Source organism: Toxoplasma gondii, chromosome VIII, assembly GCF_000006565.2.
Source record: "Toxoplasma gondii ME49 chromosome VIII, whole genome shotgun sequence".
Lineage (NCBI taxonomy): Eukaryota > Apicomplexa > Conoidasida > Eucoccidiorida > Sarcocystidae > Toxoplasma > Toxoplasma gondii.
This window is the reverse complement of record NC_031476.1, coordinates 1,027,906-1,042,495: the sequence shown is the minus strand read 5'-3', so window position 1 is coordinate 1,042,495 and position 14,590 is coordinate 1,027,906. Positions and strand designations below refer to the sequence as shown.

Sequence of the window (14,590 nt, the reverse complement as noted above, 5' to 3'; positions counted from 1 at the left end):
TCGATCTAACGTTCTGGCGCTTCCGGTTCGTTTTCTGCAGGCTCGTAGCGTTTCAGCGCCGTAAAGATTTCCCGCTGAAGAAAGCGCATGCAGAGGCGCTCGTTGTGCAGTGCGTCCATCGGAGAGACGTAGTCGCGAGTTTGGAGGCTGCCAGGTGCCCTTCGTCTTCCGCGTTCGAATGGCAGAAACATCTGCGGTATTACTGGAGTGAAGAAGTCGCAGACTGCTTCGTTCTTCAGCATGACATGACGTGAGTAGAACTGAGGGAGGTACAGAGAAAGCGATGGAGAAAAGACAGCGCGATTGAAGAGGAGGTCGTGTGAATCCTGAATCCAGAAATAGGCAGTAAAGGTTCAAGTCAGTTTCTGTGTGAGACGCCGGTCCACCACTTCCTCTCCGAAGCTCCAACCTCGATTTACCGAAACGCACCGTTCTTGCCCTGCCAGTCACACCTTCGTCCAAAACATCGCGACACAGTTCCACGGAAAAAAAGGCGGAGAGTCGACGGCAGACGCCGAGAAAGGAATGACAACACAGCGACATATCCGACGAAGGAGGTGCCATGTACCCCTCGCAGGCGAGTTGCCGCTACAAAGGCTGCGTCGGGGGGTCGCGGTAAAGCTGCTGCAGCTTCGAAAGGAACTGAAAAAATCCTTTTCGCTCGCCAGGGCGTCAGCTGCGCGTTTGCATTCATCATACACTTCTTTAGACGGGCAAGGGTGTGCAACACAGAACAGCATGCAGAAACGCGATTCTGAGGAAATAACTCAGAAATCACTGATTTCGAACATACAGGTTGGCTGACCATTGACCCAGACAAGGTTGCCAGGTTCGGCGTCTCCACGTGAGTGTGCAGATGTGTGTATATACACATGCCCAGTACCTCCCTTGTAGAAATAAACATGAACACAGTCCCAAATACACAGGGAAGCAAAGATATGTCCACCCACTCATCCATATATATGTATATATGTATATATATATATATATATATATATATATATATATGTCCTTAGACTCACGCATACAGCCATGTCTGATTGCATTCTTTGTTTGGATACTCGCATCTCTCTATACGCGCAGATGAACCCATACACACAGTCATGTGCATATGTCTCTATCTGTAAATACATTTTTCCATGTAGAGGCCTGCGTACCTCAGCTGATATATATATATATATATATACATATATATATATATATATATATCCGGAAAGAGAGATATAGAGGCGGTAGAACGCGTGTTTACTTGTGTCTATTTTTGCGTACAGCTTTCAATATGCGTATGAACTGTCGGAGAGCCCGCGTCGCCTGGTTATTACGCCTCTGACAGAAAAATGTTTTTTGACCCTGACGGGAGCCTTGCGCCTGTCGTACGGCGGTGCCCTCAGTGGGCCTGCAGGGACCGGTAAGTCTCAGGTCGTCACCTTCGCCGAACAAGAGAAAGGGTCCTTTTTCAGAGGTCGTTTACGTTTTTGCTTTGGGGAGCGCGTGAGGGAGAGAAATCCAGTTTCCCTACGGAAAACAACGCATAAATCGAAACGCGAGAGCGAAACAGAAACCGATGGAACGAGGGGGTGGGGGGCGACGCCCGTGGTGGAGAACGACGGAATATGCAGGGACAGGAGGGAACTCCCAGGCAGGAGACAGAAAGCATCTGAAAATGAGGCATTTCCGCGTCATACGATTCTCGAACGTGAAGGCCGTCAGAGATGGCTTGAGGCGGATTGTAGACGGGGGGGATAAGGTATGGAATGTATTCTCCAAAACTGTCGCTCCTTGCTAACGGTAGAAAGCAAACGTACTCGCAGATTCCAGTCGGATTGCACGCGCACAGAGAGAGAGAGGAATACATGGCGCCTCACACATACACACAAGTCCTTTTCAATATGCGTAGGTGCATGTACACTTACACTCACAGGAGTACGCACATAGAAAGACATATGGATATGCACAGATAGATATACACATTGACAGGTGTACAGACACACGTGTGTATTATATATATGGATTTGTACGGATAGAGAGAGAAACGGAATTATTTGGAGACCTGTAGGCATTTGTAAATTCAAGATGGATATCCTTATATATATATATATATATATATATATATATGTAGACAGATTGATGGATACACATTTACGCAGGTAAGGAGATATATGTGAATACATATATATATATATATATATATTTACATCTGGATAAATATGTGTATGTATCTGTATATAAGGATGTGAATCTGTAGATGGATATCCTAGATACATTCGTAACCGTAGGGATAGAAATTGCGTGTAGAAATAGAGGATGGAGTAAATTGTAAGTGTTTGAGTCCCTCGAGAAACTGTTGCGAGGCCCACATAAGCCATGGCTTCTTCAACTCCCAATGAGGTCCCGTATTTCGCGAGTCCACTCTCTGGATGCCTCCGACGAACCGCTCTCTAGTAGCGTCCTCGCAGTTTCACAGCAGACGTAGAGCTAGCGTATTCATCTTCCTTGTGAGGAGGCGCCCCGTGCAGGGCGGAAAGGCATTTTCAAAGCAGAGCTCCACGAAAGGCTCTCTCTTAACCATTTAGCGTTGCCTATAATAAATGCAGGGGAACTGTAAATTGTAACATGTAGGAACAAATCAATCGTCAGCATCTTGTTTGCGTCTGTCGCCTCGAGAGGCAGTGTCCGCGAGAAGAAGTTGGATGCGTCAGAGAGCGAGGCAGAAGCCAACGGCCAAAGAGAAGAAGGAGCTCACATGTATTCACACGTATTCACCTTTGTCGATTTATGTGTACACAAACGTGTACAAAATTCAAGCAGGTACTTCTGTGTATTTGTGTACACGTATTTGCAGACGTCCCTGTGTCTGGGTCTTCATATAGTTATGCATGCACATAAATATGTACATGTTTATGTGTATGCTTGAACACACTTATACATACACTTATACATACATTTATACATACATTTATACATATATATGTATATATATATATATATATATATTTATATGCATATGTGTGTATGTATATCCTTACATGTGTTTGAATATTCGTATATGCATGCTGATGCCTGTGAGTATCTTTTCAGGTAAAACGGAGACGGTTAAAGACCTCGCGAAAGCCGTGGGTGTCGCTTGTGTAGTCTTCAACTGTTCCGCGGACTTTGACTGCAACTTGACGGCGCGGCTGTTCAGCGGCCTCGCGCAGACGGGCGCTTGGTCTTGCTTGGACGAATTCAACAGAATGGACGTGGAGGTCCTGTCTGTCGTGGCTCAGCAAATGCGTAGTGTACAGACAGCCGCGCACGCAGGCCTCGAAGAATTCGAGTTCGAGGGCAGAGAGATTCGCCTGAACAAACGGTGGGCATGCGCGAGCCACAGAACCTCCGAGTTCGATGTCTGCGAACGCCCATTTCTCTAGCATTTGCAAAGGCCACTGACGGAGTTGCATGCGTCTCGAGTGATCTCGAGAAGAAAGCGGCGTCGGCTCCTGACGAAGAGCCTTCCAGTCGACGAAGTTGCGCAAAGCGTCGAGGAACGCGTTTGTATGTGTCTCTGCGTCCAATCGTCACTCTAGGAATATTCCCCTTATCCATAGAGATGAAGTTGCTTCTGTCTGCGAGCCTCTGCGGTTTTGTATGAGTGCAGTCGTACAGCTGCAGGGATTCGAATGCGCGCCTCTTGTGTGTCGGAGTCGCATCTGTTCTGCGTAGGTTCGCAGTTTTCGCTTCGATGAATCCAGACTACTCAGGACGTTCAGACCTTCCCGAAAACCTGAAATCGCTTTTCCGCCCCGTGGCGATGGTGGCGCCCGACCTCGCGCGAATTGCAGAAGTAACTCTGTTTGCCAGGTAAGTGAATCATGGAAATCCACCAAGATGGCACGCACAGGAACGAACGCAAACTCCGAACAACGAAACGCCTCAATCTCCTCTCGACCTGGCAAGGTGCCAAGACGCACCTCCACCTCCACACATGCATATATATATATATATATGTATATATATATATATATATATGTAAATGTACATGATATGTATATATATATATATATATATGCATATACATATATGTATATGTTTATTCAGAACTACTCTATACAGGAGTAAAAACGCATGCACGTTTATGTCCATATATTTGCATCTACCTGCAGTCCATGCATACATATCTTCACACGGGGGTGTCTAAAAATATACACATATGCAGTGACGGCTATTCGATGCAGCGTCGCCTTTCGCCTCCTTTTTCTGGGTGACTGGATGCCGGGATGGGAAGCCACCCGCGCCTTTAGAGGTACAGACTCATTTTTTCGACTTTTAGTTTTTGCGTTTCCTCTCCGTGTTCATCTCGATTCAGTGGCTTCCGAACCGCCGAAAGTCTGGCGAAAAAGCTTGTGACCGTGTTCGAGGCAGCGGCGACGCAGCTGAGCCAGCAGCCTCACTACGACTTCGACATGCGGACAGTGAAGTCGGTCCTCGCGCGCGCAGGTGAGAGGCCAGGAGAAACAAACTCCGGAGCAGAGAAGTCAAGAAAGGGTGCTGGAAGCCTCTCCTGGATGGGGGACAAAAGGCGAGAAAGGGCAAAAAAGTTCTTTCGTAGGGAAACGCCTCGATGCAAGCAGAGAAGCAAAGCACAGAATGACCAGTCGTAGAGAGACAGAGAAGTAAGCGAACAGAGAGAGAGAACGGCGGGTAGACATATGAAATGGTGCCTTCCTCAGCGCGTGTCTGCTGGACTGGCAACTGTGGCTCCACTTCTCCGAGGTTCCTCTTTCGCTTTTCTCCTCGTCTCTGCGTCCTCTGCGCAGCGCGCCTGTCTCGGGAGAGATTCGATTTTTCTGGCTTTTCTCTGGATTTGCAGCAGTTCCTTCGTCTGCTTGCTCTCGCGGCTTCCTCTGTCAACGCTCCTGACCGATATGTCGAGCTCTCTCCCTCTCTCTGTGTCATCGTCTCCCGTTCTTCAAAGTTTCAGACCTTTGAAGACAGAAATACAAACGCAAAGCAGGAAGCGGCTCTGGGGAAGCACGCTCTGTTTGCCCGAAGCGAGAACGTCCGTTGTTCCTCGGCCCGGGACCATGTGACAAATCTAAATCCTGAAACTCGAGCTCTCACAAAGCACTGAATGGTAGCAGCTTAGATGCGTCGACGGAGACATCGGGCAGGTTGTTTGCTCCGAAACTTCTTGCTCTGGAGTTCATATGTTGAGGACTTCCTGGTCGGGGCGGAGATCGTTCGTCCCCCGTAATCCGCAAATGTTGTGAGGCGCACTGGCTTAGCGTGTGTGTTTCTCTGCAGCGTCTCTGAAGGAGAAGAGCTGGAATTCATCAGACGAGGAGTTTCTTCTGCTCACGGCTTTGAAAGCAGCGACTCTCCCCAGACTCGTGGAGGCAGATGAAACACCGTTTTTAGGTCTTCTCGCAGACGCGTTTCCAGACAGTTCAGTCGCATCTGCGCAGTCTCTCCAACTGAAGAAGGCGATTGAAGCGGAAATGCGAAAAAGAGACATGCTTGTCACAGAGAAAATGGTGGCGAAAGCCATGCAACTGCACGAGACGCAAAACGCGCGAACTGGCGTCATGCTGGTCAGCTGTCCACACACCCGAATTCTGCACTTTTCCGCAAGTTGCCACGATTCGTTTCGGCCTCTCACGCAAGAAAACGAATTCGGAGTTCTCCGAAGTGGACAAATACTCAGAAATATCGAAGAATTCGCCTTCCATCTAGATTTCTTACTGAGTATACGCGTACAACGCTTTTCGTTGATATCTGTTTTCTAACCAATACCCTATTCTTCACACATATATAGATATATGTATATACATATATGCGTATATACATATATATCTATGTATGTATGCATATATATATATATAGATATAGATATAGATATATGTATATATATAATACAGTTGTGCATGCATACATGTGTGTGTATATACATCTCCGTGTCACGCCTCCCTATCAATTTTATGTTTGTTAATACGATTTTGGTCTAACCAAGAAGAAAGAACTCCAAGTCTGGCGACTCGTAACTTTCGAGATTGTTGTAGGGTCGCCATCCGTGGGGTTCCAGTACCGGCTCTCGAAGGCTCTGGCTCGGGCGTACAGACACCTGGAGGTTTCGCTCCTGAGCTTGGAGAGTCGACAGCGGCGCTTGGTGGGAGGCTTTGAGTAGAGACACTCGAGAGACGCTTCCGTTTGCCCTCGTTGTTTAACGCCTGCAGGTGGGGGCTCCTGGGACAGGGAAGACTTCATGTATTTCTGTGTTGGCGGCGGCGACGACGGAGGCGGCTTGGCAGACTTCGTCGTCTCTCGATCCCTCGGAGGAGACAGAAGGCGAAAGCGAGCAAGAGAGCGAGAGACAGAGGCTCTCCACTGGCAAGGGCTGTGCACCCACGCGCATTGTCAGAATCAGTCCAAAGGCTCTGGATCTCGCTGCTCTCTTCGGAGAAGCAAACGAGGCGACGAACGAATGGGCAGACGGACTGATCGGACTCGTGAGCGCCGAGTATTTCAAAATACCTCTTTTTCGAAACGAAGGACTCTCTCCCGTCTCTCCTGGAGTCTCCTCCTTTCTCTCTGTCGCGCGGTTCCCTTGTTTCCGGTGCTGACAACCCTTTGGTTCGCTCTGACTGTCTCTGTTCCTCGATTTCTCTCTGGGTCTCTGCTACTCTGTGTCACTCCGTCTTTTTTTTTCTGCCACCCTTTCTCTGTCGACCGCCGTCTCACTTGCTCTCTCCTTTGCCTTGTGAAGATTTAACTCGAGTCCGACCTCTGTTTCGTTCGCGGCATTCGTTTGGTTCTGGTACCCTTCTCCTTCGTTGCTTCGCTGCTGGCTCTCGCATCTTTCTCCTCTCGGTGCCGGTTCTGGTTCGACCTCCGCCCCCTGACTCTTCAGGTCTTCTGAGCCAAGGAAGGGAACCCGCGCATGCAGAAGAGGCGGCGAGTTCCCTGTGCCTCCTCCTTTCTCTCATTCTTTCGCCTCCGTGTTTTCGTTTTCTCCCTCCTTCTCCTCCTCGCTTTCTTGTCTCTTCTCACTGTTCTTCTCTTTCGACTTCTTCTTCTGTCTCGTCTGTTGCTTTCTGTAGCTCTTTGCCGTTCACTGTCCTTTCCACTTCCATAGGTGCCGAGCCACAGGCGGGCAACCTCTGAAGATTCTTTTATCTCCGTCGCAGGTCTAAATGTCCTCGAAAAACTGTGTTCTGTCTGATCCCAGGACACAGCTAGACGCGTTTGTGCTTGCGCCGTTCTTCCTCTGCTGTTGGTCGTGACCTTCGCTTTTTGCCAGGTTCTCTCGACTTTTTTCACTTCCCTTTCTCGTCCTTTCCAGCCTTTCTTGCTTGGTCTCCTCCTCGTTGTTTCACCTCGTTTTCGTTTCTGTTTGTGTCACCCCCTTTCCGTTGTTCAGACACTCCTTCGCCTTCTCACTCGGTCTGCACCCTGCGTTTTTCGTCTTCACTGTTCCCAAGGTTTTTGTTTGGCCGCGTTCCTCGACTTTTCCAGGAAGTCCGGAGAGCGGCGCAAGAGCCTGGGCGCAAGTGGCTTGTCTTCGACGGCCCAGTCGATGCCTCGTGGGCAGAAAATCTGAACTCCGCGCTCGACGACAACCAAGTCCTTTGTCTCGCCAGTGGAGAGAGGACAAAGATCTCCCCCGCCCTCACTTTCATGTTCGAAACCGATGTAAGTCGGAGAAGACTGTGGTCGGAAGGGGAAGAGAGAGAGGAGAGATGAAGGAGAGAAGAAGCATAGAAGAGACGGAAAACAGGGAGAGGAGAAAAAGAGAAGAAGGAGAGAAAACAAGGAGAGCGCACCGGACAGAAGGAAAAGTGAAGAAGGGAAGAAGAAGGAGAGAAAAGACAGAGAGCAAGCGGAGAAGAAAGAGAGAGCATTAGAAAGAAGAAAGGACCCACGGAGGTAGGAGGATTGAACGAAGAATTGACTGGCGGAAAACAGAGAAAATATCTAGAAGAACTGTCTACAGGGATGCATATACGTATTCATATGTATGAATATATCTGTACGCAAGTGTATGTATGTGCATGCACATATGTTTTTACGTCTCTCTCTCACTGTATATATATATATATCTTTACATCTGCAGAGGAATCTTTGTATATATGCATGTGTGTATGTGTGGATCCTCCTAATTGGTGTCGCAGCTGAAATAAAGGTGTAAGTGGGTTCAGAGTTCCGCTGTCGCGTAGCGTGGTTGTTGCGCTTCGGAACTTTGCTTTTTGTTACAGAGTGCAGCCAGCGCCTCTCCCGCGACGATCAGTCGCTGCGGCATCGTTTTCTTCGAAAACAAAGAGAGGAGAGAAGTCGAGGCTGTCGTCCATTCGTGGGCGCAACATCTTGAGAGGAAGTTCCCACAGGCGAGCAACTTGCGTCGCTGGACTCTCGAAATTTGCAGAGAGGCTCTCCCTTTCATCGAAAAGGAGTGCACGGTGAGTGAAGGAGAAAGACCACTAACGAACGGCTCAGAGCTGGGTGCTGCATGTTTCTTTAAGTCTCGTTTAGTTTCTCCTTCACTTCGTTAGTTCTCGCTCTCCTGCTGCTCCGCTTTCTTCTCGTCTCTCCGTCTATTCTCTCCCCAGGCTCTTCTCTCGCTCTTCTCTCTTCTCTCTCTCCTCTATCGTCTATGCATCTGTCCTTTCCTCTCTTCTCCCCCTTGTCTCCTTCCTCTCTTGCGTTTCGGTTCCCCCGGCTGCTCCCCTCTCTCGCGGCGGTCGCTGCGTTCGCGAGACGTTCTGCGTTCCTCCACGTAGGCAATCTCCTTCTCTCTCTCCTCTCTCTCCCACCGAATCCTCGTTGCCTCAGGAGGCAGTGCCCTCTCTGGACGCCACGCTCGTCTCGACGGTGTGCAACTTGACGTCAGCTTGCCTGCTCGACGAACGCGTTTTCTCCGGCGAAGACGAACAGAGAGAAGCGCTTCTCGCGGCGATGTTCTGGACGTCCGCAGTCGTTTGGGGTCTGGGCGGACACTTGGCGGAGGAAGGCCGCGCAAAACTCTCCCGCTTTCTCCTCCCGCGGCTGCGAGCCAAGTGCGCAGAAGTCGGAGAACTCGGCGAGAACGTCGACCTATTTGCGGTGTACGTACACCCCGAGAGCCTCAGCTTCGCGCCCCTGAGCTCTCTCCTCACGCCCCGCCTCCCACCCACTCCTCGATCGATTTCAGGAAAAGACAACAGGAGCGAAGCCGCAAGAGAAGGAGAAGAAGGAGACGACGCGGGAGAAGAAACTTCGGAGCAGCGCGACGAGGAGGCGCGACGAAGGGGGCGCCCAACCAGGGAAGGTTTCAAATGGGAGATCTGCGGCCAGAGCCTCTACGAAATTTTCATTCCCACAGAACAAACAGTCGCGGAGAAGATCTTCCTCGACCAATTGTTTTCTGTGAGACAACTCATCCAACATTCTCCTCCCTTTCTCTCTCTCCCCCGTTCTTGACTTAAAACATCTGGCCGCGCATTCGCTTCTCTCCGCCTCCACGTTTCTTTCCTTTCCGTCCTCCCAAGTCTCCTCCTCTAAAGCCGCCTCGTTCATCTTCCCCCTCTCCGCCTCTCTCTGTCCTCAAAACTCTTTTTCGCCTAAACACACACTCTCTTATATATCACGACTCCATGTTTCATTTCACGCACGCATATATATATGTATGTATATATATATATATATATATATATATATATATATATATATATGCGAATATATGTTTATGCATGTATGAACTTATATGTGTGCATATTTAAGCATATATACATATATATATATATATACTATAATGCATATATATATATATATATATATAAGTGCCCGCTTGTTCCATCGTGTCTCTGGTGTTTTGCATCGTCTTTTCGGCGGCGTTTTCTTTCTTTAGGTGAACAAGAGCTGCTTTATGTGTGGGGAAACCGGGGCGGGGAAGACGGCAAGCGTTTCCGCGTATCTTCGCGAGTTGCCTCACGAGGTAGGAAGCACCACGCTGCGGCTGACAGGGAAAACGAGGTCGAGCGCTTTGCAGGCGCTGCTGCAGAGAAGCCTGGTGAGGAATGGTCGCGCGTCGCTCGGTCCTCCGGCGGACCGGACGCAAGTCCTTCTTCTCCTCGACGACGTCAACATGCCGTCCCCCGATTTCTCTGGAGAGCAGAGGCCTCTCGAGTTTCTGAGATACCTTCTCGACACCGGCAGATTCTACGATCCGGAGCCCCTCGCCTTCAAATCTGTGCGCGACACAAACTTCCTCTTGGTCGCAGCGCCTCCTCACGGCGGAAGACCGAACGTCTCGAGAAGGCAAGCCAAACACACAGAAGCACGGCATATTATATACATCCGCACATATACATTCATATATATATATATATATATGAACGGATACATATGCATGCGTAGATGAATGTATGGATGTATGTACGCGAACGCCTGTATAGACATAGGGGTGCATCCACATCTATAGATGTATATATGCAAATACACACATTTGGGTATCTACCCATATATATACATATATATGTATATACACATATATCTACATATGACGACATGGAAATATATATATATATATATATATATATATATATATATATCTGACAACATAAGTTGGTGTCTGGATGAAGAGATACGTCAACCTTGAGTGTAACATCAAAGAAAGAGGTTGTCCACGCAACGATATCAAAAACGATGCATGCGTCGCGTCACAAAGAAGACGAAGAGCGACGGGGGAAAATCCCTTGAATTCGCGCACGAACAACCATATCAAGTTGACAGCCCGTGTCGTTTGGCCTTTATATGCATATATATATATATATATATATATATATAAATATGCTTTCAAATATATATATATAAATATATATATATATATATATATGTGTATTTGTGTATTTTGTATGTGAATCGGCGTGCTTATCGAAACAAGCTTCTTTGTATTTTAAGTGACACACACACCCTTTTTACGGAGAGCTGCGGACAACGACAGAAATATCCACTCGACGAAAGAGTCCGTCACGTTGTCGAGCCGGTGAGGGTACTCTCTGGGGTGTCCATACAGCTGATGAGGTTCGGTTACCTTCACTGATTCTGCAGGCTGCTTCGGCAGATGGCAACGCTGTGGCACTGCCGGTGGAATTTCGAGTCCCTGGACGTCGTCTTTGGTTCCCTGCTTCGGGAGTGGATGACGCAGGCGCTTCCGACTTTCGGCGACTTGCAGGAGAAGCTTGTAAATCTCACTCTGCACTCGTTTCTGAAAATTCCTTCCCTGCTTCTCCCAACCCCACACAGCCCCCACTACACCTGGGACCTACGCGACCTCGCTCATGTGCTTCAAGGCTGCATGCAGGCCACAAAAGAAACCGTCACCGATGCGGCGACGCTGATCAAGTGAGCGAGAACAGAGCGATGCCGCATGCAGATTGTACCACTGGAAAGCGAAGGATGGAATTGTATGTGGAAATATCCAGGTACATACGTCGACGTGTACAGTCTTATGTGTATCTCCGCACAGGAGAGTTGAGAGATACACGTCGCTGTCTCAAAATGAATAAAGATGGAGATACAGAGAGATAGAGAGAAATGTCGAGATATAGGCGTACATGTAGAGGTATCTACTACACATGCACAGGTACAGAAACATTTGTGCAGATGCATGCATATATACATCTATGTATATACATCTATGCATATGTACATAGGTGTATATTTGCATGAGCGTATATTTGTAGATATCTGTGAATTGATAGAGAGACTACTTGAGAATCGTTGTTGCTCGACACAGCTCTCTAGATACCCAGCGTGTAAATCAGTTCCTCTGCCTTTTAGTGAGACCGTTTCCTCGTGGTGTCCCTGCGTCCAACATGCGCCTGCGTCGGTCTCCGGTGACCTTGATTTGCGGACGAAAATGCGGACGAAAATGCTTGGAATAATGAGATGCAAACCAGTTCAGAATCAACGTTTGCCGACACCCTGGGAAGCCACAGCCGTCGAAACGAGAACCGCGCGATTCAGGAGAACTGAGGAACTCCTCAAACACAAACGCCCCGTCCTGCGTCTCGTTTCTCGAGAAAAACGGCTTTTTCGGAAATCCGTCTGCATCGACTCTGATCATGTCTCGAATCCACGGCGACGAGAGTGTGCAAACGGCCTACATATATATATATATATACATATATATATATATATATATAGATACACAGGTTATTAAAAATGTCTTGAATTCTCGATGTCATCGCCGGCAAAGGGTCTCTGTAGATGATACATATATATATATATATACATATATATATGGAATTAGAGATATTTTGAAGTCGAGATGCCACCGAAGGCAAGGTGTGACGTATGTTATATATATATATATATATTTATGTATGTATGTATGCATATCTGTCTGTCTAGATATCAAAGTAAAGAGGTGATGGGATTGGAAACTTTGTTTTCAGGTTGTGGCACCACGAAGTGTGCCGTCGATTCGAAGACTGCTTGATCGGGGCTTCAGATCGCCTTCGTCTCCAGGACTTTCTGTCGAGGCAAATCGGTCGACACTTGAGTCTTTCTCCCACAGATCCCTTAGACTCCAGTTCTGTTTTCACGGCGTTGTCGAGCGTCGGGAAGCTGCAGGCGCCCTACAGGCCCGTGGATGGCGAAGGATCGGAAATCGAGGAAGCCTGCATGCGGTACGTCGCGGGGGTCACCGAGAACCGAGTCAGGCGTCCTCGTTCGTTTGTTGGAGGGTGTGCCTTTCCGTCGCTGGTTTGCCTTTGCGCTCTGATGCCTCGCTGGTCAAAGCGACGTGCGTCGCTTGTTGTTGTTCAGCAGCCTGAGTGTCAGAAACGTAGGATTTTCAGTCGATGCGGTGGGACAAAGGAGCGTGAGGCCTCAGGTGCAGCGGCATCTCCACAGCGGCTCTTGAGGCTGAACTGTAGCTTCGCGAGGGATGATCCGCAAAGCTCTTCTTTTCTGGTACACACACTGTCAACTCATCCCGGTTTCTTTGCTGCTGACTCTGACGTAGAACTCGTAGGAGTTTTTAAAGAACTCCGTTTCCCGTCACCGAATGTAAAAAAATGGCACCCCCACCGCTTTCTTCACACGGCCTTTGACAGGGTCGCATGGTTCAACGGGTGTCTTCGTGTGGGCCTTGGATCGAAAGTTCTCCCGTTCAACAGCATTCATGAACACGCAAGCAACTGCTTTTTTTTTCTTGGTTTCTCCCTGCTTCTTCGTTGAAACGTTTTTTCAGAGCTCTGGCGGAGTATCAGCTCACAACGCCTCTGTCGCCCCATGCGAAGCCTCTGTCGCATTTCGTCTTCTTTGCCGACGCCAGAAAGCACCTTCTAAGGCTCTGTCGAATTCTCTCTCTACCTTGCGGCAACGCGCTTCTGCTCGGCGTCGACGGCTGCGGTGCGTCCTGGAAACGAGCGCCTGTTTGCTTTTCTCACAAGAGACGGTGGATACCTTCCCAAGACGCCAGTTGCACACTGGCACTCGGGAGAGAGTCTGAGGAGGGTATTCTCTCTCTTCTTGACGGGGGTCAGGAGCACTCCTTCGACGAACAAACAGCGGCAAAAGGGAAGGCAATTTCTCGAATGCTTCTGGCCGCTGTTAAACGGGGAAACAGTCGACCTTCTTGCAGTCTACATGCGAGTGTGAGAAAGAGCAAGGACGCCCAGGGGTCTCGCGATTCTTGAGTCAAATCCTCATGCTCTCTGCCGTCCTCTGCATCGTTTTCCTTCTTGCGTCTCATGTCCGTTTTTCCTCTCTTTCGTGTCTCTCGTTCCCCTTTTTTGCTCGCTTACTTGTTTCTCTCCCTTTCCTCTCCGGTACGCTCCCTTTCCCCTTTCACATCCTTCATTTTCGTCCTGGAGTTCTCTCTTGCTTCTCCTTTTCTCTCTCTGTTCCTTCGTGTTCCTCTCTTCTCTGCTGCCTTCCTCCTCTGCGTTTGTCCGCCACCGCCATGTTCCTTGCATGCGCTAAGAGTGTCTACGTCGCTGCTTCTCTTCGGGGCCTGTCCGACCCAGCGTCGCGCCGTCAGTTGCGTTCTAGCATCTCGCGCTTCTCGGCTTCCACTGTCTCTCTCTAGGCCGACAGAGCTTAGCGCATCTCGCCGCCCACATCGCCGAGACGCCACTCTACTCGATACGCGCGAGCAGTCGGTACAGTCCCGCAGACTTCCGAGAAGACCTGAAGCGCGTTCTCCGAAGCCTCGCAGCCGACGGAAAGCCGATCGTCTTCTTGCTCGCAGACTCGCAGATTCGCGACGAACAGTTTCTCGAAGACCTCGTCAGTCTCATGGTCGCAGGTAGGCAAGAGTGACGAGGAGAAGGACGCAGAGGGAGAGTGACGAAGAAGAAGAAATGAGGAGCGCGAGAGAAAAGAGAGGGAGAGTGAAAACGAATATGGAAAGTGTTGCGCGAACGAAGCCGCATTCGAGGGTGCCTCTGTTTGGAGAAGAACGAAATAAAAGGAATGGTGAACGAATGGAGGGGAACGCAAGGTCGAGCGGAGCCGAACGGTCGAAGAAACGAAGGAGAGACTTGGGAGAAAACGAAAGAGAAGCAAGGCTTCGTTTTGCCTACCGTTGGTGCCTTGTTCTCTCTCTCGCCGTTCGAGTTGGAGAGAA

The 14,590-nt window shown here is 49.1% G+C and overlaps 1 protein-coding gene across 1 annotated transcript in view; it reads left to right on the top strand.

Moving 5' to 3' along the window:
* TGME49_230830 (ATPase family associated with various cellular activities (AAA) domain-containing protein) overlaps positions 1–14,590 on the top strand; it is a gene marked incomplete at both ends in the record, with an annotated part of 42,128 nt that overhangs the window by 6,978 nt on the left and 20,560 nt on the right. The window contains 16 exons of the mRNA XM_018780274.1: positions 41–250; positions 1,272–1,408; positions 3,079–3,349; positions 3,703–3,840; positions 4,346–4,476; positions 5,284–5,570; positions 6,213–6,278; positions 6,336–6,485; positions 7,492–7,668; positions 8,232–8,432; positions 8,806–9,378; positions 9,860–10,269; positions 11,062–11,355; positions 12,411–12,644; positions 13,211–13,371; positions 14,051–14,269. Coding sequence (XP_018636868.1) covers positions 41–250; positions 1,272–1,408; positions 3,079–3,349; positions 3,703–3,840; positions 4,346–4,476; positions 5,284–5,570; positions 6,213–6,278; positions 6,336–6,485; positions 7,492–7,668; positions 8,232–8,432; positions 8,806–9,378; positions 9,860–10,269; positions 11,062–11,355; positions 12,411–12,644; positions 13,211–13,371; positions 14,051–14,269 — 3,659 coding nt within the window. The remainder of the gene's footprint in view (positions 1–40; positions 251–1,271; positions 1,409–3,078; positions 3,350–3,702; positions 3,841–4,345; positions 4,477–5,283; positions 5,571–6,212; positions 6,279–6,335; positions 6,486–7,491; positions 7,669–8,231; positions 8,433–8,805; positions 9,379–9,859; positions 10,270–11,061; positions 11,356–12,410; positions 12,645–13,210; positions 13,372–14,050; positions 14,270–14,590) is intronic.